General features: G+C 50.5%; 1 protein-coding gene across 6 annotated transcripts; it reads left to right on the top strand.

Moving 5' to 3' along the window:
• The first annotated feature begins 7458 nt into the window (after positions 1-7458).
• On the top strand, positions 7459-12108 carry HEXIM2 (HEXIM P-TEFb complex subunit 2). 6 transcript variants are annotated; one of them, XM_087854293.1, is made up of 3 exons: positions 7459-7596; positions 8327-8440; positions 10799-12108. In XM_087854293.1, exon 3 carries the CDS (start codon positions 11123-11125, stop codon positions 11591-11593), a length of 471 nt encoding a protein of 156 aa, XP_087710419.1. In that variant the 5' UTR covers positions 7459-7596; positions 8327-8440; positions 10799-11122; the 3' UTR covers positions 11594-12108. The 6 variants fall into 6 exon arrangements, with proteins under 6 accessions (XP_087710419.1, XP_087710420.1, XP_087710421.1 ...); XM_087854294.1 differs by having other exon boundaries at positions 7465-7596; positions 8331-8440; XM_087854295.1 differs by having other exon boundaries at positions 7467-7500.
• The last annotated feature ends 10553 nt before the right edge of the window (positions 12109-22661 follow it).

Here is a 22661-nt window from a genome sequence, read left to right as displayed (position 1 = left end):
CATTCCTACAAATAGGTTTTTAGTGATTCCTTCACCTCCCCAATAAGGCTGGAAGAAGTTCCTGGATGTCTGAAAAAGGCTCTTGGAAACCCCTTGCTTTTTCAGTGCAAGCAATGGTTGGATAAACTTGTGTGGCAGTACTTTGTTAAAACATTTGGAGGTAGGAAATACTGGATTTATAGAGGAAATGGTTGTTTGGGGCATTCCAAGAACTTACCCTAATTATCTAATACTTAGGTGCTCCCTATACTAAAAAGAATAGGAACTGTCCACCTTTTCATGAGGGTCAAACCAAAATTAGAAATCCCCCCCCCCACTGCAAATCAAATGTAAAGCTTCTGGTTGAGGAGCTAAATTAAGTCCTTACGGGCCGAGTGGGAACCCTGTACATTCATTCCCTGTAGAGCCGCTAGTCCCTAATAGCTGCTTAAGCTCTGGAATAGTTGTTCTTGAAAATGCAGGGAGACCCTGGGAATTAATTTCTGCCCCCAAATCAAAATAGTAAGCAATTATGATTGTTGGTAGACAATCTCTCCTTCGCTGTCCTGCCTGCATCCCTTGCAGTATATTAAACTTCTATCCTTTAAAAAAAAAAAATCTTCCTCATCATGGTTAATCCAGCCCATCTCCACCTACCCTGTGTCAGTGTTTCCCTAGGGCAAAGGCATTGCTCAGATCACTAGTACAGGGCTTCCTTAATTTGGGCCCTTACAATCCAGAGGGCACTGGGATTCATGAACCCCACGAAGTTCTATGTAGACTTGTGTTACATGTACATTTTTCTGGGGAGGGTTCAAGAGAACCTTGAGACTGTCAAACTCCTTGAAGGTTAAAAACCTCTGCAGGGAAAGGGGGGGGAAGAACCACGAAACTCCCACTGGAAAGCTTGCTTTTGTATCTAAATGGAATAGTGGAGGTGGCAGGAACTTCAAGAGTGAAATGCACCTTATGATGCATAAGCATTCACAAGTCAATTAATCAAGGGGAATTATGCTGGTCAAGAACTGACTCAGGGCCTTCAGAGCTGGACTAAGCTGGCCCTGTTCTGGCAGACGGTCCACTGAAGACAATGTGTGATCAGTTTTTCTTTTGGGCTAAAAATTACATTAAATGTCTATTTTGAAATAGTTTTCTTCGTGTTTTTTAAATTTTCCTTCTGCTATGACATCATGCAGTAGTCCCAGAAACACGGCTGCTTGTGGGACGGCAGCAACACTGCCCTCTGGCTGTATGTGCAGAGCAGCCTCATTTTGACTGCACCATGCAGCCGCGATAACCTCTGATTGCAGAACTTCTTAGTAAGATGGATTTAAGTTTAATGATCTTGTTTCGCCCACGATCAGTCTTAGAAACACTCTGTAAGTACATTTATCAACAGAAAAAAGAAGTATGTCTTACTCTTAGGAGACAAATTCAGTCTAGTCTTTAAAAATACACAAATAGTTTTAAGTAACTCACAAATGACTTGGATTTACCTTGAGATATGCAACTTTCTGAACTTTGCTTCCAAAGGCACTTTATAATATGTATTGCATTTATGTTCTTAGAATGATGAGGTTTGTGTGAAATTTCAGTTTTCTATCAACACTTTCTACATTGAAACACTTGAGTAGCACACTGCTCTCAGGACAGAGAAAAAGACTCTGAATTACTTATATTAACGGGGTGTGGGGGGGGGCAGGCTGTGGTAACAAATGATCCTCAAAACACTTGAGATCTCTAGCCTTTCACTGAAGTCCTCTCTTCCAAACATTTTAACTGAGCTGCTCAAAAGACCACGCTCACACATTGGCAATTTCAGTTTGTTCCCTTTCTTATCATAGGGAGCCTGGGTATCCAGCCAGGGCAAAGTGCTTCCTAAACATTAAGACAGATGGCTGGAAAGCTTAATTCCCCCCTTGAGCAAGGAAAACTTGGGGGGCTAGCCTAGAATATAAAGTGGACCTTGGGAGATAGGGATCTTTAGATCTGTTTTTGGGAAAGCCAGGGAGGTCCAGATTGGTTTAATTCAGAAAAATAGACTAGGAGAGAGGCTCCTGGGTGGCTCAGTCAGTTAAGCGTCTGCCTCAGGTCATGATCCCAGGGTCCTGTGATGGAACCCGGCATCATGCTCTCTGCTCCACGGGGAACTTGCTTCTCCCTCTCCCTCCACTCCCCCTGCTTGTGTGCTCTGTTAAATAAATAAAAAAAAATTTAAATAGACTAGGTATCTCTAAAGAGAGAAAACATAAAAATTAGGCTAGTTTAGGAGTCAAAAAACCGGGGTCCTAGTCATATCTTTAACATATACTACTAGCAGTGTAACCCTGGAAACAACTGAGCCCCATTCTTCATCACCAAAATGGGCCTGTGCCTACTTTACAAAACGGCTATCAGCATTAAACAAGATAGCATGAAAATATGTTATACAAAAGTAAGCTACCATTGACATAATTATTGTTTTTTCTTTTTTTTAGTAATCTCCATGCCCAATGTGGGGCTCAAACCCACAACCCCGAGATCAAGAGTCACCGGCTCCACCAACTCAGCCAGCCCCTTATTGTTTCTTAAGACCGGAGCAGTTGCCTGGTTGATTGGTATTTTAATTTTCCCTTCATCCAGAGTAAAATTAAAATCCTTTGCTTGGGAAAATGTAAATAAATATACTTTACCCTAATGACTTCAAAAGTTATAGAAAAGAAAAAAGAAATCAAAGAGGGAATCCATAGAAAATTTTAAAAAACCAACAACACCCAAAAAACAAAACCACAAACAGTTTACCTTCAGAAAATCAAGAGCTGGCTATATTTAGTTAAATGTCAGGTAATGAATGCACCACAGGATTCTCCCTGGCCACTTACACCCAGAACAGCTAGCAACAAATATTCACAACATCGTGATGGCAAAATTGGCTAGAGCTGAGATAGTACTTGTACCTAAGTACACTTGAGTTTGTGAGGTTTGTTTTTTGAAATTATTTTTCAAATTTGACAAGAACACTGGAATAAAATTCCACTTTACTATTCTTTCTCTCACATAAGGTATAGATGGGTTGATGCTAAAAATGAAAAATAATTTTTAAAGTGAAGAAAATGTCAAATTCAGGCCCTGAACACAGTGGGATCTGCTGACCAAAGGGTAACAGTCATACTTTGCAAGTGGGACAGAATATACAGTGTAGGGGCGCCTGGGTGGCTCAGCTGTTAAGCGTCTTTCAGCTCAGGACATGATCTTAGGGTCCTGGGATTGAGCCCCGCATCGGGCTCCCTGCTCAGCGGGAAGCCTGCTTCTCCCTCTCACAATCCCCTTGCTTGTGCTCCCTCACTCGCTGTCTCTGTCAAATAAATAAATAAAATCTTAAAAAAAAAAAAAAAGAATATACAGTCTAGGAGGCAAAGATTCAATCTTGAGCCAGTTGTCTTTGAATACTGGAAAGCTTATCACCTCATTCCACTTCTTGTTGAAAAAAAACAAAGGCTGAGTTTCGACAGATCAATACTTAAGCTCTCACACATCCTCCTGAATACACTTTTCCTTGGGTTTTACTTAGAGGTGGTTCAATTATGACAAATGATATATCAGCAAGGTCAAGGGCAGGAATAATCCTAGTAGTTTACTAATAAACCTCTGCACACCAACAAAATTCTTTCAAATGGCTGAGCTGCTATAGGAAACTGTTGGTAAGTTTTTTGAAATTGCTAGTGTGGTCTCTCAACACAGCACCAAGAGCAGTTGCGTCTGGCTTAAGTTTTTTCAAGAGCAAAAATTCAGAAGGAAATCGTACTTTCATTCTTCATATTCTATTTCACACATCCACTGACTTTATGCGAAGTGTTAAAAAAGCCCTGGGTTTGCAGTGAGCAAAAAGGTTATTCCTGAAGGAAGATGTGGGAACTCAAGTGCCCCATGCCAAGTATATTCGAGAAAATGATAGCATCACTGCTCTTGTGAGATACTCAGTAGAACTTGTACTAGCCTCCAGAGGGTCAGAGAAGGAGATTAATTTGAAGTCTGAAGCCTGCTTAAACACAGCATTCTGCAGACCTGGATAACTTCACTACAACTGTTAGGTAAAGGCAGGAAACCAAACTGGAGGATAGAAAGGAAATGTCTAAGAGGTTAGTTCTACCTTCCTCTCTAGTTATTCCTAAAAGTGTACTTAACAAAACGGCAATCGTGAGCAATTTTAAAAAAGAGAAAATTCAAAGAGAAAGATGGTGAGAGCCAAAACACAATATAAAAATTGGTTAATTGTGGAAATTAAATCAAAAGCAAGGATCTTCATCCTGAAGAGGACTGCTGCAAAGAATCAATCCCACCCTTCAATGAATTCTGCTCTCACAGAGCCACCAGGCCCCAGGAGTTGGTCATCAGGGTCAAACACCCAGGATTTCCGAGCAACAACAGCTTGGTACCCTAAGAAACTGACCCTCCTTCAGCCTAGTTGGATGGCTACCCTTTGTGCTGCCAAGGGCAACCAAGGCCACATTTCAGTAAGGCAGGCCTCCCAAATGCCCCAAATAACCTCTGAAGCAGAAGTTCTCGATTCCCAAATAACGAAGTTTTGGTAAGTAAATGTTTACACAGCTACTAAAGAGTAGTTACTCCTCAAGGTATTTATGTGGGAGATAGCACTGACATTATTTTCAAATCAGGAAACTGAGGCATATAGGGTTTGTAGACTTTGTCATAAACCCCAAAGGAGCTCATCTGAAAGGGGACAGCTGAGGAGGAAGTTGAAGGTCTGGTTGAACATTAGATGAATAGACTCGGCAACAAAATGACCAGTTTGGACTCATCTTCAGGATCTGGCCCCTGGCCAAGCCAATCAAGTCAGTGGCAGCACACAAAGAAATAGAACTTGGGAGTTCCTAACTTCCAGTCCTATGTTTTGCTCAGAAGATAATCAAGGGAGCATTCATAAACTAGGTTTATTCCCAGCTTTCCTTATCAAGCAATGGAAAAGCTTGTGGCTCAACCTTAAAGATGGTAACCTTTCATCTTTATAAATGAGTAACACATTTCTGCATCTGGCACAGTATTCTCCACCTAGTAGCATCCAAAGGTTTAACTACATTACTTCACAATGGAGGATGAATCACAAGAGTCTGGGATCCTCCTCCATTAAACTGACAGAAGAACCACAAGGATAATCTTTAAAGCCCCTTTCAGCTCCTAAGACTATTTAACTTAACTCCTACCAAGTTAATGTCAGCTTCTCCTCACTCCCATCTTCTCTTGATCTGAAGAACGGTGTAATATTAACATGACCTAAGCCAAAAGTCAACCTACAGTATGAATCAAGTGTACTGCATTTAGTGGTTCAAATTTTGGATTAAGAAATCGAGTCAATGGTGATCGTATTTTCGCAATCCAGCTGTAAGACTTTTTCTGAGAACATCTCAGCGTAGGGGGAGATATAGATAAGGCTATGGAGTTGTCATTTACAACTTAAAAAAAATTATTAATAGGAGGGCAGCTTCAGTTCTCAAAACCCTTTCAAGGTTCTTGCTAATAAAGCCAAAGGCTCAGGAATGATATGACCATGTGTGACTAGCAATGAGATTCATCACAAGATACCCTCAAAGGTAAAGTTCACTACCCAGTCACTCATACTTTAGAGTTCACCTAAGCATAATTTTAACTGACATTTTAGCAACAAAATAATTAAGATATCCCTGAGCTGTATGTAAATCTCTCTGAAGTTAGCTTTGAGCAGTAGGAAACAAGACGGTTTAATCTGTAACTCAAGAAAAGAATTTCACATCAAACTTCAATCCTTAAGAAGCTGCCATAGCTGTAATATAAGGTTGAGTGTTTATTTTTTTCAAAGGTCTCCCCCACCACCCAAACGCTGCAAATATGAAGTAGCTCAAAACTTCAATTTCTATCTTGGTAGCATCTGGAATCCACAGAAGTGATTTTTCAATTACTTGGAAATTCAAAATAGAGGTTCCCTAGTAACAATGCACAGTGGCAAAATATTCCCCATTTTGTTTAGTTTGTGGGAGAAAAGTTCTATAAACTGGAAAGAATCTGTAGTCTTATAAAGATTACGTTGGAATTAGTTCGTTTTTTCCTCTAGGAGGGCAGCCATTTCTCCAAAAATTTTGGTAGAAGTCATGGCTCAGATTTCAAAACGCAAACAGATGTTCCTGAAGCATCCGAAACGGGCCACTCCACTTTTATTCCCAGAGCCATGGCCACTCGGTTATTTTGTGTCCCCCAACCCTGTAAAGGGCAAAACTTAACCCCTCTTTAGTGTAAACTTTCAAAAGAAGTGCAACAGCACATTTTTGGACTTTCCCAAACTGGCTGGGGACGTGCAAGGTCAGGTCTTTCCAAGAATCGGGGCTGGAAAGAAATCTTGAGGGAAAGAGCGCTCAGATTTCCAAGCATTCGGCTCGTGAAGGTTTCCACGAGCCTCTTATCTACCTAGTTCCAGGGGAAATTTGTGGTTGCTACTGTGGGAAGAAGGTTGTTCCTTCTCGAAGCCGGGGCCGCGGGATGGCCTTGGTGTATGGGGGAAGATGGTGGGTGCACCCGGCTCTCCGCCCTCGGGGCCTCCAGCTGCCTGCCACGCCAGAAGGACACGCGGCCAGAGCTGGGACCTCCGCCCTCCCCCGCGGCGCCAGTCTTTGGAATCCGGCGTCGCCCCCACCTCGCCCGTCGAAGCGGGGGCAGCGCAACGCTGGGCCCCGCCGCCATACCCAGGCCGCTTGGGGGTGGGGAGAGAAGTTGGCAAAGCTCGGCCTCAGGATCTGCGCCCCCCGTGGAAAAGGCAGAGGGGAGTCGTTTCACCCGGTCTCTCCCCAACTGGGGTCTCGGGGAACACGCGGTTATTGCCCAAAACCCCGCCCTCTGTGAGAGGCGAGGGTGCGGGGCTGCCGGGACGGTTTGAGGACCGGGCCCGGCCGGGAAGACTCCAACCTTCACCCCCCCGGTCCCCGGTCCCACTCCCCGCCGTCTCCCGGCGCCACCACTTCAGGCAGCCCACTCGGCCCGGCCTCTCCCCGCGCCCGGACCACCCCCCATGGGGTGCTCTCACTGCGCAGCGAGTCCCTCCGCTGCCTCCTCCCAGCCCAAAATGGCGGCGGCGGCCACCGATCCTTCTCGTCGCCTTCCTCTAGGGCCGAGGATCCCTCCGCACCCACAGCCCCGCCCCTCTCAGCCGGATCTATTTTCTGCCCCGTAAAGATTAACGCCATCAATGAACTCTTTAATTGATCTCGGTAGGCGGGTTCTGTTGTGCTTCCGCACAGCTAATCGTTGACGAAAGTGAAAATATTGGCAGGGCGTTGGACCAATCAAAGAAGGCACCGGTGAGCGCGGGACGGCAGTCACGCAAGGGCAGATGGGTTTTGGAGTTCTCAGTCTGACTGTAGACGTGACAGGCTCTTCATCCGGCTTCCCAAGCTAGAAGAACTACAATCCCCAGCAGGCGCCGCGCTGCCAAGCTGTTCCCCCTCCCCCCTTAGTGTCTGAGCGGCTTGACCAGAGCTGCTGCAACTGCAGCAAGAGGTAGGGCTGAGGCATTGGGAACTGCACAGACAGGCGGTCGGTCGCACAGAAAGACACACAGATATAGTCGTGTGCATAGTCCTTGACAGCAAATAGGTCAGTTCCGCCTTTGCAAAATCTCCTTTCTGGGACCACTTCCCCTCTTCCAAGGAATCCATCCTTTTTCCAGTTGGGCTTCTCTTCCAGCTGCATGGAGTGTGAAGACTTCTTCCCCTTTCCTCTGTTTCCCGTCCTGAGAGGAAGGAGGGGGGAGGCAGGCCAGGCCCAGGAAATGATAAGGCGTCAGCCCTGGGCTCGGCCCAGGCCACATCTGTGTTTCTCGAGGTGCTGACTTGGGGAGCCCAGCCTGAGGGGGGTGGGGGCGGGGTGCTGTCACGACGGGACCTCTGGAGGCAGTGAGGAAAGGACCCCTTGTAAAGCCTGCTACATAAATTCTAGTTGGAGCCACTGACCCACTCCACTGCCATCCTCTCCAGGTCATTGCTGTATCTTTGCCTCCCTGGGCCAAGACCTTTTCCCCTTGCTTGCTGGGGGAACAAAGCTCAGGACTAGCTTCCTAGCTGCCAGCCTGGGCCTCAGTGACTTCCAGAAGAACAGCCGAGGCTGGAGGCCCTGGCCTGGGGCCTGAGGGACAGGACTGGGAGGATGGCCCCTTGCCGGCTGGAGCTGTGAACACCAGGGTGTGGAGGCTTCAGGGCCTCCATTTGATGATCAAGGTGTGCAGGTCTGGTGCTACAAAATGGCTGCTGCTGCCTTGGTGAAAAATTCCTGGGCAGCCAGTCTTCCTGAAAATTCTCCTTTAAGACTTAGCTTTCTGTTATTTAAGGCAGGTGTCATTAGTTAGAAGCATCTGCTGAAAGATTTGGAGCAGAAGAAGGTGTCTACTCCGAACCAGACCAACTGTAGTACTGAGTCCGCAGCAGTCCTGGAGGCGGCCAAGGTAAGCCCCACCTTCCCAACCACCTGAGTGCCCCGACATGGATCCTGCCAACTGGGATCCTGGCTGCTTGTCTCAGATGTGTTGGCAGATCTGGAAAACCAGTATTTCTAACCGAGTCCCTACTATGCGGTGGGCAGCATGCCAGGACGCCAAATCTGTGCTGTCTCATGAAATCCTAGCAGCCCTTCAGGGTAGGAATTACTGTTTCCATTTCAGAGAAGCTAAGGTTATCGGAGCTGAAATACCTTTTCTAGATTCATGCAGCCAGCAGACGAAAGATCCACAGCTTAAACTTAGGGCCTTCTGACACCAGAACCCTGCCTTGTGTTTTGTCAAGACTGAGAACCAAGTCTGATACAGGGGAAAGAGTTTGAGCACTTGGTTCATAATTTAGGATGGGGGTTGGGGTTCACATAGGATCCAGGAGAGAGGGAGAGGCAGATTGTATCAGGCTCTCAGGAAACGTCACCTTCTGATCTGGCAACAGGACCAGACCTTCTCTGTCCATGCCCTCTCTTGCTGCCCCCACGTTGCCTGTTCTCCCCGAGTTTACAAGTCCCTGTAGGTGAGGAGGGGACTCAGCTGCTCTAACCCACCCTACCTAGCCACGTCCAGTGTTTTCTGGAGTTGTTTAATTTGGAGTTCATGACATGTCAGGGTTAGAAGTTCAGAGAGGGCAAATGACTCACCCAGATCACACAGCTTATCTGCAACAGTGGGAATGGTGGTAAAGGGACAAGCCTTCAGGAGGGAGGCGGCATGTGGGGCTGAGGGGCAGGGATGGTTTGGGTGAGGGGAAGGATCACGATGGGACACGTGCTGTGGGCTGGGGACAGGCGAATGATCGTGCGCACGCACGCACACCGCCTTGTCTCGGCGCTGCCAGGGCCCTTGCCGCTTCTGGGGTGGGGCAGAAGCTCTGTCTCAGTTGGCTCAAGACACTGATGGAGACAAGGTCTGTTCCGGATTGACGATCTCCCTGCAGGTGCAGTAACAGTACAACACAACAGACACATAACACACATACTCTGTACACACTCTGACATACCCCATCCTAGATGGAGACGGGAACCTCAGGGCCTCCAAAGCAACACACCTCCAGCTCCTACAGGGCTGTGTACCCCCCCAGTGTATGGACCTATGCTCTGGTGTCTCTAACTCGTGTGCATTGTAAAGCAACATGCCAATGGTAGCGGTTATTATTAGAATTCCCCAAACCACAGACATAGAGCAATTCATTCCCCATCCCCCACACCGAGTACTCCCACCCTTACCACGACGGAGATAAACAGATGCTCTGCACACACACTGTTTTGACAGAATCCTTTCCACCTCTTAGATAAGTTCTAGAATGCTCTCGGCTGCAGACTGGAGGTTCACCCTTCCTTTCCCTAGTGAGGGCCTCTTTCCTGCCGCTCTTGTCAAAGAGTGATACCAACTTCGGCCTGGAATAAATACACTCCATCTTCTTTACCCTAGACCAACAGAAAGGAGCGTCTTGTGTCCCAATGTCTTTTTTTTTTTTTTTTTTTGTCCCTGTGTCTTTTGAATCCCCCTCTCTTATGGGCTTTATGTCATTTAGCCTGTTTATTGAACACTTTGGGCCGTGCAGAGGGACACAGTGTGGACAGACTAGACACATTCTTATAGGAAGAAGACAGATGGTAAATGGTATTGTGGTAGATGCTACGTGGGGTGTTAACTGGATCACACGACAGTGTCACTGGGAAGGGGATAGGAGGGGGATCTTCAGATAGGGTGGTCGGGGGCCCCTCTGAAGAGGTGACATTGGCACCAAGTCTTAAAGAGTCAGCGATGCAAATAGCTGGAAGCGGATCGGTGATATAATTTGTAGGGCTTTATTCAAAAATTGTTAAGTTCAAGGCAAGAACAGCAGAGCTTAAAGCAAAGCCTGGGGCCTTTCCAGAGTGAGGGTGAGGGGCTCTGAGGCTGCTTACCCACGAAGCCAACTCTGTCGGAAAGACAATCTTTCAAGGAAGAGGGCTGATCCAGCAAATGCAGCAAGAGCCACTTCCCATCCTCTTTCTCCGACTTCATTCAAACGGTTTTTATTGCATGCCTACTCAGTGAGGCACAGAGCGGCTCCTGTTGGAGGCACTGAAATTCCCGAGTGAACTACACAGGCAGAATTCCTGGTGTTTTCATGAGTTTACTTGGGGAGGCTTGAGGGGCGAGACAGGAGCCCATAAACCAACAAATAGTTGCAGAGGCTGGAGGCTAGAGAGTGACCCCATGTCAACTGTGGGAAGGTCAGCTTCAAGCTGGGTGGCTGCAGAAGGGTTCCAGCACCAGGGCCAGGCTGTCTGTGATTGACTCTTCCTTGTCCTCTCCGTTTAGACCCCTGGTGCTCCTGGGAGCCCCCAAACACCCCCTGAGCCTCATGCCCCTGGTAGTTCCCTGCCCCTGACACCCCGGATAGAGAGCCACTCAGAGGAGGAAGATCAGACTGGGGTCGGCAGTGGCCTGGGCTGGAACAGGAGGGGCCCCCGGACCCAGAGCCCAGGGGACAGCTCAGTGGAAGCCGTGCTGGGCCGGAAGAAGCACCGCCGGAGGCCTTCCAAGCGCAAACGCCACTGGAGGCCCTACCTGGAGCTGAGCTGGGCGGAGAAGCAGCAGCGGGATGAGAGGCAGAGCCAGAGGGCCTCCCGGGTCCGCGAGGAGATGTTTGCCAAAGGCCAGCCCGTGGCGCCCTACAACACCACCCAATTTCTGATGAACGACCGCGACCCTGAGGAGCCCAACCTGGAAGTGCCCCACGGGGCCTGCCACCCGGGCTCCAGCGGGGAGAGCGAGGCCGGGGAAGGCGACGGGCGGGGCCGGGCTCCCGGCGAGTTCCAGCAGCGGGATTTCTCCGAGGCCTACGAGCGCTACCACACGGAGAGCCTGCAGGGCCGCAGCAAGCAGGAGCTGGTTCGAGACTACCTGGATCTGGAGCGGCGGCTGTCGCAGGCCGAGGAGGAGACCAGGAGGCTGCAGCAGCTGCGGGGGTGCGCCGGCCCGCAGCCCTGCCGCCAGGTGGAGGAGCTGGCCGCCGAGGTAGAGAGGCTCAGGACTGAGAACCAGCGGCTGCGGCAAGAGAACGCCATGTGGAACCGAGAGGGCGGCCGCCGCGGTGGGGAGCCAGGCACCTAGGGGCACCCCTCAGCCAGGGCGACCCGAGGACAAGGTCCCATTTCATACACGCTCAGGCCAGCTGGGGCTCGGGGAGGCAGGTGACAGATGAAAACCACGTCCAGCACCCCTTTGCCCCCTGAGAACTGGGAAAGTAGGTTCAGCCTTCCACCTCGTTATTTCCATCATTTGTTCTTTGATGTCCTCTTCTTTTTCACAAAGAAATTAAATGATTTTCATGAGCTCAAACGGGAGTGGCTAGGATTGATTTCACTAGGGCTGCTCTGAGAATCAGAGTGTATGTGTCCCAGAGAGGTTTGGGGCTGGCGTCCCAGTCCCAGCCTTGCCCCAAGCCTGGGAGGCCAGCAGACCTTGTATTGGGGAACCACCAAGGCTTCCAAGATGCTTGAATTCTGCTTTGTGTGTCCGGGAACAATCAGATTGCTCTGAAGGTTTTATAGAGGAGGAGACAGGGGCGAGAGGGGGTTCAGGGACCAGTGGGTTTGGCCAGAACTTGACCTAAGATGCCAGATTGCGGTGAGGAGCTGGGGGTGTCCCTGGAGGAAAGAGGGCTGGGACTTTTGGAGGGGTTCCTTCAGGGTTTGTTCCCAGGCTCCCTGCATTCTCCCTGTCCTCCCCATAGTGTAGAGGGCCCGCTCAGATGAGGTCTGGATGGCTTGTGTCTCCTTGACCTTGCCAGCCCCCTGCCCCCCATACCCTTGGGGAGGAGGTTAGTCATCACTTTTGCCCCCTTACCTCCTGCAAGGGCACTTACAAGTAAGCACTCAAAGGGAATTTTCTCCTTTTTTTTTTTTTTTTTTAAGATTTTATTTGAGAGAGTGCGTGGGCACACGTGAGTGGGGGGACCGAGGGAGAGGGATAAGCATACTCCACGCTGAGCGGGGACCTGGGTGCAAGGCTGGCTCCCAGGACCCTGAGATCACAACCTGAGTCGAAATTAAGTGTGGGACACTTAACGAGCTACGCCACCCAGGCGCCCCAAGGGAAATTTTCTCCTAATGGAAAAAAAGCCCAAGAGGCGAGGGTGGGCAGCTAATCGACCCTTAGAGCTGGTGGCCCCGCTTTCCTGGTGCTCACTGTGCCTCTGTGCCCCCTGCTCCTCTTAGCCTGATCACCTGGGTGGTCAGTTCCCTCTGAGGGGAGCCCCTCACCTGTCTGCAAAACCAAAAGCTGAGTTAGCTGAGATAACGCAGACACCACCAATGCGCCAGCAGCATTGGGCTCTGAAAGGAGCTCACGCAACCCCTCCCTCAGACCCACCCTTCCCTGGACACGGGTCTCACTTCCATCACCGTTGCAGCGTCCTTGTGGGTTGCTGGGTTCAGGCTGGGGTGGTGGAGGGGGAAGTTAGTCAACTCACCAATGAGCCGGTGTTGCTCTGCCACCGAGCCCAGGGAGGGGCGGAGACCTGGCCAGCCCAACCTAGCTTCCATTCCAGGAAAGCTCATCTTGACAGGCCACATTGGGCAAGAGAAGGGCTCAGGCCTCTGAGCTGCTGGGATGGAAATGTTGACAAACCCTGTGCTTCGCCTGGACAACTTTCGTTTCTGCCCTGCCACACCCAGGCCTTGCCAGCGCCTTCAACAAGGAAGCAAGGCGAGAACAGATTCTAGGAAGGGATGGTTTTCGAGAAAAGAGCAGAATCTCCTGTCCCTGGTGGGGGTGGGGTTCTGCAAAGATTTTAGCCCCCTTCTCTTTGATCCCGAACAGCTCAGGAAAGCCCAGAGGAGTGATTGTCCCCACTTTGCAGATGGGAAATCCAAGGCTCAGAGAGGGAGTGGCTTTTCAAATTCCTAGCCTGTCTTCCGCTGTGGGGTGCTAGCCAGGGATCCAAAGGCCCCTGGGCAAGGCCAGGCAGCCCCAGGCAGCCTCCCAGCTGCCGCATTCCTCAGCAGGGAGCCAGGGAGCCCAGAGGGAGAGGGTTGGGCCTGGTTGGAAGAAGGTTGTTTACCCTGGCTGTGTGTGTGACTAGGAGGGGTGAGAAGATTCCAGAGGGGGCTGCTGGAGTGTGGGGGGAAGGGTGTGGTGTGAGGGAGAGGTGCTGGGGGTGTGTCCTGGAGGGAGTTTGGGCCAGCGTCCCTGAGTAGGCAAGAACTGCATACAGGGGAGGAGACAGGTGAGGAGTTCGGCCCTTCTTGGCTCAGAAGCTGAGGAGCCTGGAGGCAGGAAAGCTGCCAGCTGGCCCTTCCCACCCCCAACACACACACACACACACACACACACACACTCACACACACACACTCTCTGAAGGGTTCTTGGTCAGGGCCACATCAAGGTGGGTTAATTTTCCCAAGGCTGGTGGAGGACAGGATGGGGCAAGAAGAAAACAAAAGAGTGTGAGTAAGGAAAGTGTCTTCGCTGAGAGGGGTCAGTGAGGAAGAGAGTCAGTGTCCCCTCCTCCCCCATCTGGTTCCGGGACCTGAGTGCCCAGGAGCCCCAGGGCTGAGCTGGAGTGTGGCACAGTACTGGGGAGGGGCAGCTGGGCTACAGGTGGTGGCCAGGTGTGGATTCCTCTGGCCTCTCCTCTTCTCCCCTCTCTGGTTGCTGGATCCTGAGTCCTGGGCTTCTCCCTACCCCACCACAGTGACAAAAGCTCCAACTTTACAGCAACCCCCACTCACCCCCACCGGCAACATAGACAGCCCCTCAGCTGGGGAAAGCTGAGCTTAGACTCATTCCCCTTTCCCCTCCTGGCGTTTCTAGAGCAAAATTTCAGTGCCTTCCTTCCCTCCTGCCCATTTGCTTTCCAGGCTCTTCTTGGTCCCCTGGCACAGGAGAGGCCCATAGAGGCAGATATTTCACAGGAGTGAAGCTTCCCACCACCCCTGTGTACCCTTGCCCACATCCTGCTTTCTTCCCCATCAAGGACTCCCTCCACCTCAGGTGGAAACTCCTGTGTCCAGAGGGGGGGCAGGAGGAGCCTGCAGGAAGTGAAGACAGGGTTCTGAGGTGAAGTGATCAGTATGAGGGAAGAGGGTGGCCAGTTCCCACTGCTCCTGTTGGGTGTAAGCAAGGATGGCACTGGCCCTTTAAGTGGGGGTGCCAGTCGATGCCCTCCCCCAGCCAACCCAATTCGTGGGCACACTGAGCATGTGCAGCTGTGCAAGCGCAGGGGAGGGAAGTGGGGGGATAGATTCCGGAGGGAACTCCTCACCCCCCTACTTCCTGTAGCTGCCCCCACTCTCCTTCCTGGGTCTGACAAAGGAGCCCATGGTGCTCACCCACTCCCTTCCCCCACCCCAGCCCCGGTGGGTGCTGCCCTCTCGGGATGCTGGGTGTGCAGGGGGTGATGGGCAGGCCCTCTGGGGCCAGGGAAGTTGGGCAGCCCCCCTGCTGCCCTGAGTGACACACACACTCAGCCCAGTGCCATCCTCACGTCTCTGATGTGGGCGGTGGATAATCTTCCTGCTGCTTAACATGTTCGATATCATTCCATTGGCACCAGGGTTTTTAAAAGAGCCATCTACCTGTGATGAAGCTCTGCTCTGAAAATTAAAAACAGCTAAAAAGAGGAGGTCCCTGCCCTCTCCCCCAGAAGCTTCCAGTCTAAACTCCTGGGAGGAAGCAAATAGCTCAAAGGCTGTTAGTGCCTGTTCAGCTCCCTCCCTGGTTCTCCCCCTTCCCATACAGACAGTTGGCTCCCCAAGTCCAAAGCTCAAACTCTGCTGCTTTAACTGGCTGCATCCTCCAGACCACCCTCCCTCCTACTGTTCCCCCACCTCAAGCCATCCTGTTTCTGCAGTGACCACCCCCCCCCCCCCATACCTCAGCCCTCCTTCACCTTCCTGCCCCTCTTGGCACTTGCCCTCTTCCTCCTTTAAGCTCTTAGCTCCAGATACCCTTATTTCTTTTTATTTTTCTTTTAAAGATTTTATTTATTTATTTGAGAGAGAGTGTGCACAGAGGGAGAGGGAGAGGGAGAGGGAGAGGGAGAGGGAGAGGAAGAAGCACACTCCCCGCTGAGCAGAGAGCCTGATGCAGGGCTCAGTGGATCCCAGGACCCTGAGATCTTGACCTGAGCTGAAGGCAGACGCTTAACTGACTGGGCCACCCAGGCGCCCCTGGGTACCCTTATTTGTAATTGAGGTGAAATTCACATAACAGAAAATTAACCATTTTATTTTTTAAATTTTATAATTTTTAAAAAATATTTATTTGACACAGAGAGAGAGACAGCCAGTGAGAGAGGGAACACAAGCAGGGGGAGCGGGAGAGGAAGCAGCAGGCTCCCAGCAGAGGAGCCTGATGCAGGGCTCGATCCCAGAACGCCGGGATCACGCCCTGAGCTGAAGGCAGACGCCCAATGACTGAGTCACCCAGGCACCCCTGAAAATTAACCATTTGAAAGTGAACGATTCAGTGGCATTTAGGATATTCACAACATGTGCAACCGCCACCTCTATCTGGTTCCAACATTATCACCCCAAAAGGAAACCCCTGTCCCCATGAAGCAGTTACTCCCCATTCCCACCTTTCTCTAGCCCAGGCAACCACTAAGCTGCCTTCTTTCTATGGATTTACTTATTCTGGATATTCTGGTGGTCTTAAAAGCCGAGAGGGAAAGACTAGTCTCCTGGGGCCTGGATCTGAAATGACTGGAGGGAACCTGAGGGCCTGTCGTAGAGGGAGCACTGTGCCAGAAGGTTCCAGACCTGTGATCCATCCCAGTTCTGCTTCTAACTCAGGGGCCTCCTCTCCTTTGTTCAAGGGCATGGGGGGGTTGGCATGTTGGCTTCAGGCCCGTCCAGGATCCGAGGCCTGGCCAGGGGGCTTGTGTCTGGGAGGATGCTCCCTGGCCTGAAAATCAGAACACCTCCTTGATCCTCTTGGCTCCTCCCTGCCGGGTCCAAGCAGTACAGGTGGGTCCAGGGGACAGTGTGATTCATACTGTGGGGTTCGGGGTCAGATGCATGAGATGAGGCATCTTTGGCCCGGAGAGGTTGAGAAGCTAGCAGCCAGTTCTGTTTGTGTTTGAGCCGTTGACCATTATGCTCTCCTGTCTTCAAAGAGGTAAAGTAAGTTAAGGTTTAGCAAAGTGCTAGTCCTGTGGGAATGCTCTCGGATGGAAGCAGCCGTAAATTTTACTCCTTGCAGGGTATTGTGTAATCAAGAAGCAAAGAGCTCCATTCCAAGGTGGTTCTTGGGAGTACCCCGGCCACCCCCTTCCCTTATCTTTTGGAGAGTGTTTCTTCCTTGCCGTCTCTACTGGCCTCCCTGGGATGACAGCTTTTGTGGGGGCTAAGAGGGGTTGCCTGGACCTTGAGCCCTTAGGGAAGGTGGGAAGCATGGCTTCTCTCTCCCCCAGATAAGATATCATTGCTGCCTTCACCTGGAACTCAGGTCACCCATGTTGCCATGACTGAACATCCGCTCCGACCCTAAACAGAAAGGTCTTTGTGGACCCAGGGAAGGGAGAGGACAGCACAGGCCTTGCCTGGCAGTGGGACAGGGCGTGCAGCTGCTTCCCAGTTGACCGCGGTGTCCCGGCTGCCTGTGGGTGCGGACATTCCAGAGCCCACCTGCCCCAGCAATCTTCTCTCGACCCCATCCGAGATGTGCTGCCCAGATCAGCCCTCAAGGCACCTGCTGCCACCTGCCTCATGACGACCAGGATGGGAGCCCTGCCCTGCTTTGTCCTTAGCGCAGGGGCTCCAACAGGAAGTTCCCAGGGAGACTAAGCTTTGAGGAAGTTATTATGAGCCACATGGGGCATCCAAGGGCCCGCCTCTGCCACAGCCTGTCATCCCAGAGACAAGGAAGGGAAAGGGGTCTCCGTGCGCCCATAATTCCCCTGGCTTTTACTCCTTCCATTTCCCTCTCCCCTCCCTGGGGCTCTCCTTAGGCCCACACACACCCTGTCAGCCACTCAGACTCCTTACGATGGACCTGGTCGCAGGTCTGCACCATCATGCCTGGACCCAAGCCCTGAGCCTGCTGGGCTGGCCTGCTCCCTCTCTTCCCACTGGGTCCTCAGGCCCACTGTCCCTCTGGCAAGACATCCCCCTCCCTTTGCTCCTCAATCCCAGCCTCAGTTGTTCCCCCTTGGGCCTTTGAAAAAGAGGATCGTTTTCCTCTGGGCCCCTGGTCCAACTGTCCTTGCTGGTAATTCCCATCAGCTGTATTTGTAGCCACAGGCATCTCCCGGGACTCATCCCACTCCCAGAATCCCCCCTAAACAACTCCAGCTTCCTGACCTCCCTGGGCAGCGCTCCTCAGCTGCCTCTCTTCCCCCCACCCCTGGGCTCCAGGTGCTGGGGGCCTTCCCCCTTCCCCCACAAATGGCTACACAAGTGTGGTCCTAACACCCTTGAAAAATTTCTTTCACCACCATTTGAAATTCCACGTTTATGGTAAACTACTTTCACGTGTGTGTTTGTGAGTTTTCTATTCTTCTAGTTCTCCATCTCATTTTTTTAAAAAGATTTATTTATTTGTTTGAGAGAGAGAGCGCACAGGCGTGGACCCTGGGAGGGGAGGGGCCTAGGGAGAGGGAGAGAGAGAGAGAATCCCAAGCTGACTGGCTACTGAGCTTGGAGCCCAACTCAGGCTCGATCCAGGACCCTGAGATCATGACCTGAGCCGAAATCAAGGGTCAGACGTTGGACCCGCTGAGCCACCCACACGCCCCTCCATCTCATTTACTGATAAACCAATCACACTTAAAAAATTATTCTGCTGTGGGGCGCCTGGGCTCCCTGCTCAGTGGGGAGCCCGTTTCCCTCTCTCCCTCTGCCCCTCCCCACTGCTCGTTCTCTCTCTCTCAAATAAATAAATAAAATATTTTTAAAAATTATTGTGCTCCATAATATGCTTTAGTATCTGATAGCTCTATTCTCTCATTATCCTCTTTTTACTAAAGATCCCTGGATATCCTTAGATTTTTTTTTCTAGAGTACATTTAAAAGCAGCTTGTCCAGCTCCCCTCCCCAAAGCGTATCTTTTTTTTCCCTCCAAAGCATGTCTCTATCTACCCATCATGCACCTACCTACAAAGATACAGATAGATATGCAGATAGCGACATAGATGTAGGTATCTTCAAGAGATTTCTAGACGTCACCTAATTCAACACCGATCTTGAGGCTGGATTAAATACCTTTGTAAATCTGTGACTGTCTCTTGTATTCTTTTTTTTTCTTTTCTTTTCTTTTCTTTTTTTAAAGATTTTATTGATTTATTTATTTGACAGAGATAGCCAGTGAGAGAGGGAACACAAGCAGGGGGAGTGGGAGAGGAAGAAGCAGGCTCCCAGCGGAGGAGCCTGATGTGGGACTCGATCCTGGAACGCCGGGACCACGCCCTGACGCTTAACCGCTGCGCCCCCCGGCGCCCCGTCTCTTGTGTTCTTTAACTACTTTTAAGGGTGTAGTTCAGTGGCATTAAGCACATTCATTGTTTTGCAACCATAACCACCATCCATTTCCAGAACTTTTTTCTTTTCCTCGGCCCAAACGGAGACTCTGTATCCACTCAACAATAACTCCCCATCCCACCCACCCCCAGCCCCTGGCAACCACCATTCTTCTTTTCTAGAAGCCTTTTGAGATGATCGCTTCCCTGCTGCTTCCCATCCTGCTGGAGTCCAGCTTCCCTCTCCTTGCAGAGCTCCTTTGTCCAACAAATCATTGCTCCTCAACTTGGCTGCCCCTCAGAATCACCTGGGAAAACATCTTAAAGTTCCCATGTCTGGATGCCGCCCCCCAGGAATTCTGATATAATTCATCTGGGGATGCTGTCCAGGCGCCAGGGTTTTTAATTCTGTCTGGGGGATTCTCCTGTGCAGCCAGGGCTGTGAACCACAGTTCTAAGAACTCCTAATGTTCTCTCTGCCCAGCTGTCTGTGACCACACGTCCCACGTGTGGGGTGCCTCTCACTTGCCCACATCCCTGGGAGGACTCCTAGATGTCATGACCTCCAGTTCGTAGATGCCAGACAAGGAGTCAGGGTGTCTGGGGAGTCTTGGAAGACATGGGGGTGGGCAGAGCTCAGATTAAAGAAGAAGGAGGTATAGGGGCGCCTGGGTGGCACAGTTGGTTAAATGTCTGACTCTTGGTTTTGGCTCAGGTCTTGATCCCAGGGTCATGATCTCAAGGTCAGTGTTGTGAGATGGAGCCCTGCGTCGGGCTCCACGCTCAGCACGCTCAGCACGGAGTCGGCTTGAGATTCTCTCTTCCTCTCTTTGCCCCTCCCATACCTGCTCTCTCTCTCTCAAATAAATAAAAATAAAAAAAAATAAAAAAAAAAAGAGGAAGGATGTATTTCCATCAATCTCTCCAGAGATTCCTGGCCTCCACAGATGGGCCAGGGCTTATGAGGTAAGACCGGAAAACATGCTGAGGGCCCCCCCCAGCAGTCAGATTTTGAAACCTTGCCTAGCAAAGACGTGTTGCCTCACTGTCACAGCAGCAAAGCCAGCCACAGCGTGTGTGTGACATTGACTTCTGCCCTATCTGGGCAGGAGCGCCTCCGGACAGCGGGTTAACCCAGGCCTCCTGCTCCTTGCGTCCATCTGTGAACGAGTCCCATGTGTGTTTGCTGGGACTTTCAGAATCGAACGCTATCCTCACTTCCCTTTTTAGTGCCTTTTTGATGATGCCTCGCTCACACAGAGCAGAGAGGGAGGGCGGGAGGCCTCTTGGAGGCTTGGGCTGGGAGGATTCTCTAGAGCCCACTGGACTTCTCCAGGGTGGAGAATGGAGAATGGAAATGAAGAGCACAGACTCTTCCCCGGGTTCAAATCCTGCCTGATTCTGCCCACAGCTGCTCCCCGCCCACACACAGAAAGGACAGGCACCTTCTCCATTGCCTGCCTGCGCACAGACACCGTCCTCTGCTGGCAGAGACGGCGTGTCTCCCTGGAAGCACCAACGGCTTCCAGCACTGTTTGTTTTCCGACAGATACTCACCGGGTGTTTGGTCTTCTAGGGCCTTGGGAACAAAGCACCATGACCTGAGTGGCTCAAAGCAACGGAAATGTATTTTCTCATAGTTCTGGAGGCTAGAAGTTTGGAATCAAGGTGTGGGCAGGGCCGTGCTCCCTTGAAACCTGCAGGGCAAGAAGCCTTCCTTGCCTCTCCTTAGCTTCTGGTGGTTTGCTGGCAGTCTGTAGTGTTCCTTGGTTTGCCGCCGCCTCACTCCAATCTCTGTGTGTCTGTCCCATATTTCCCCTTTGTATAAGGACACCCTAATTACCTCCTTTCAACCTGATTACCTACGTAAAGACCCTAGTTCCAAAAAGGTTGTATTGGGGATAAGGATTTCAACACCTTTTTTTGGGTGGGGGGACTCCATTCAGTCCATGATTCTGGGTGTCCATGCTGTGCCCAGCACTGTGCCAGGCACTGGGGATGTCGCAGGAAGCTTGATGGACATAATCCCTGTCCTCATGGACCTTATCCTCTCTTGTTTTAGCTGTAGCTTCTTCCTCCTTTTTTTTTTTTTTTTTTTTAATAGCTGGCTCCACCCCCAATGTGGGGCTTGAACTCACAACCCGGAGATCAAGAGTCCTGTGCGGGGGCACCTGGGTGGCTCAGTCAGTTAAGTGTCTGCCTTCAGCTCAGGTCATGATCCCAGGGTCCTCAGATCAAGCCCCGCATCGGGCAAGGAGCCTGTGTCTCCCTCTGCCTCTGCCTGCCGCTCCCCCTGCTTGTGCTCTCTCTCTCTCGCTAGCTGTCTCTCTCTCCGTGTCAAATAAATAAATAAAATCTTAAAAAAAAAAAGAGTCCTGTGTGTTACACTGACTGAGCCAGCTGGGTGATTCCCCCCATTTATAGCTTCTTATTTAATTCTAACTCTTTTTTTTAAAAAAAAGATTTATTTATTTATTTGTTTGTTTGAGAGAGAGCAGGGGGAGGGGCAGAGGGAGAGAAAATTTCCAGCAGACTCCCTGCTGAGCATAGAGCCCCACACAGGGCTGGATCCCACCACCCTGAGATCATGACCAGAGCAGAAATTGAGTCAGACCCTTAACTGACTGGCGCTCCTTAATTCTAACTCTTGTTCATAAATCACTCTGGAGTGTTCAAGCCACTTTCTTTCACTTGAGTTTATTTGGGCGATATCATGAGATTCCCATTTCACAGATGGGGAGACCGAGTCTTGGAAGGCTGAAGTGACTTATTCAGGGTCACAGGACTAACAAGTAATAACACAAGTTAACAATCAAATTCAGTACTTGCTAGATACTAACCAGTGTGACCTCACACATTTCATCTCATTTGATCCCCACAAACATTTTTCAGGATGAGGGAATTGAAGTAAGTTGCCCAATGCCATGAGGCTAATAAGAGATTGCATTGGGATTTGAACATAGACGGTCCAGCTCCTGCTTCTGTACTCTCCGCCACCACCATCTGGTTCTCTACAGTGAGACATAGCCTTATACCTTTTTTGCTGCTCTCTGCTCTATGCCAGCAAGTCAAGCCTGATTACTCGTGTACCCTCCAGGCCTAGCAGAGAGCCACCTCGTTGCTCTTCCTTATTTAACTTCTCTGAAGCTCCTTCTCTCTTCCTCTTCCCTTCTGTTCCCTCTCACTCTGGACAAAGTTCCTTTTCCACATGTTTTATTTCTTATATACAATATTTTGGACATAAAACAAACACCCATGTACCCACCACCCAGTTTAAGAAATAGCAACATCGCTACTACTGTTGAAACATCTTATCACTCCCCAGTTGCACTCTGCCCCCTGGGGGGGGGTGCACCCAGGATCCTAGATCCGTGACAATCATTTCCATGCATCTTTAGAAACACAGAGTTGCTTTTGATTGACAGTAAGGAATTTTTGAGCTTGATTCTTGACAAGGAAACGTAGCAGGAGGTGGGGAATCGAGGTGGAGGCGTAGCTTGAACGGGATCTCTTTTGCAAATATATTATGCCAAAATAGTTCAGACACAGAAGGGCATATAGAACGAGAGAATGAACCCCCTGCTCAGGAAATGAAACATTAAAAAGGATCCCCAGGTTTTTCCTTGCTGATGGAAACCTCCCAGAGGAAACACCCACCTGAATTAGGGGCTTATCCTTTGGAGCTGAATCTTGGGGGAGAAGCAGGGGGCTAGAGTCAGC

The sequence above is a fragment of the Ursus americanus genome, chromosome 23, assembly GCF_024610735.1.
Source record: "Ursus americanus isolate L20-20 chromosome 23, mUrsAme1.1.p, whole genome shotgun sequence".
NCBI classification, from domain to species: domain Eukaryota; kingdom Metazoa; phylum Chordata; class Mammalia; order Carnivora; family Ursidae; genus Ursus; species Ursus americanus.
The sequence above is the reverse complement of the archived record's forward strand: the minus strand, read 5'-3'. Positions and strand labels throughout refer to the sequence as shown.

Coding starts and splice junctions, on each gene's coding strand:
- HEXIM2 (XM_087854293.1), top strand. CDS start 11,123: ATGTTTGCCAAAGGCCAGCCCGTGGCGCCCTACAACACCACCCAATTT.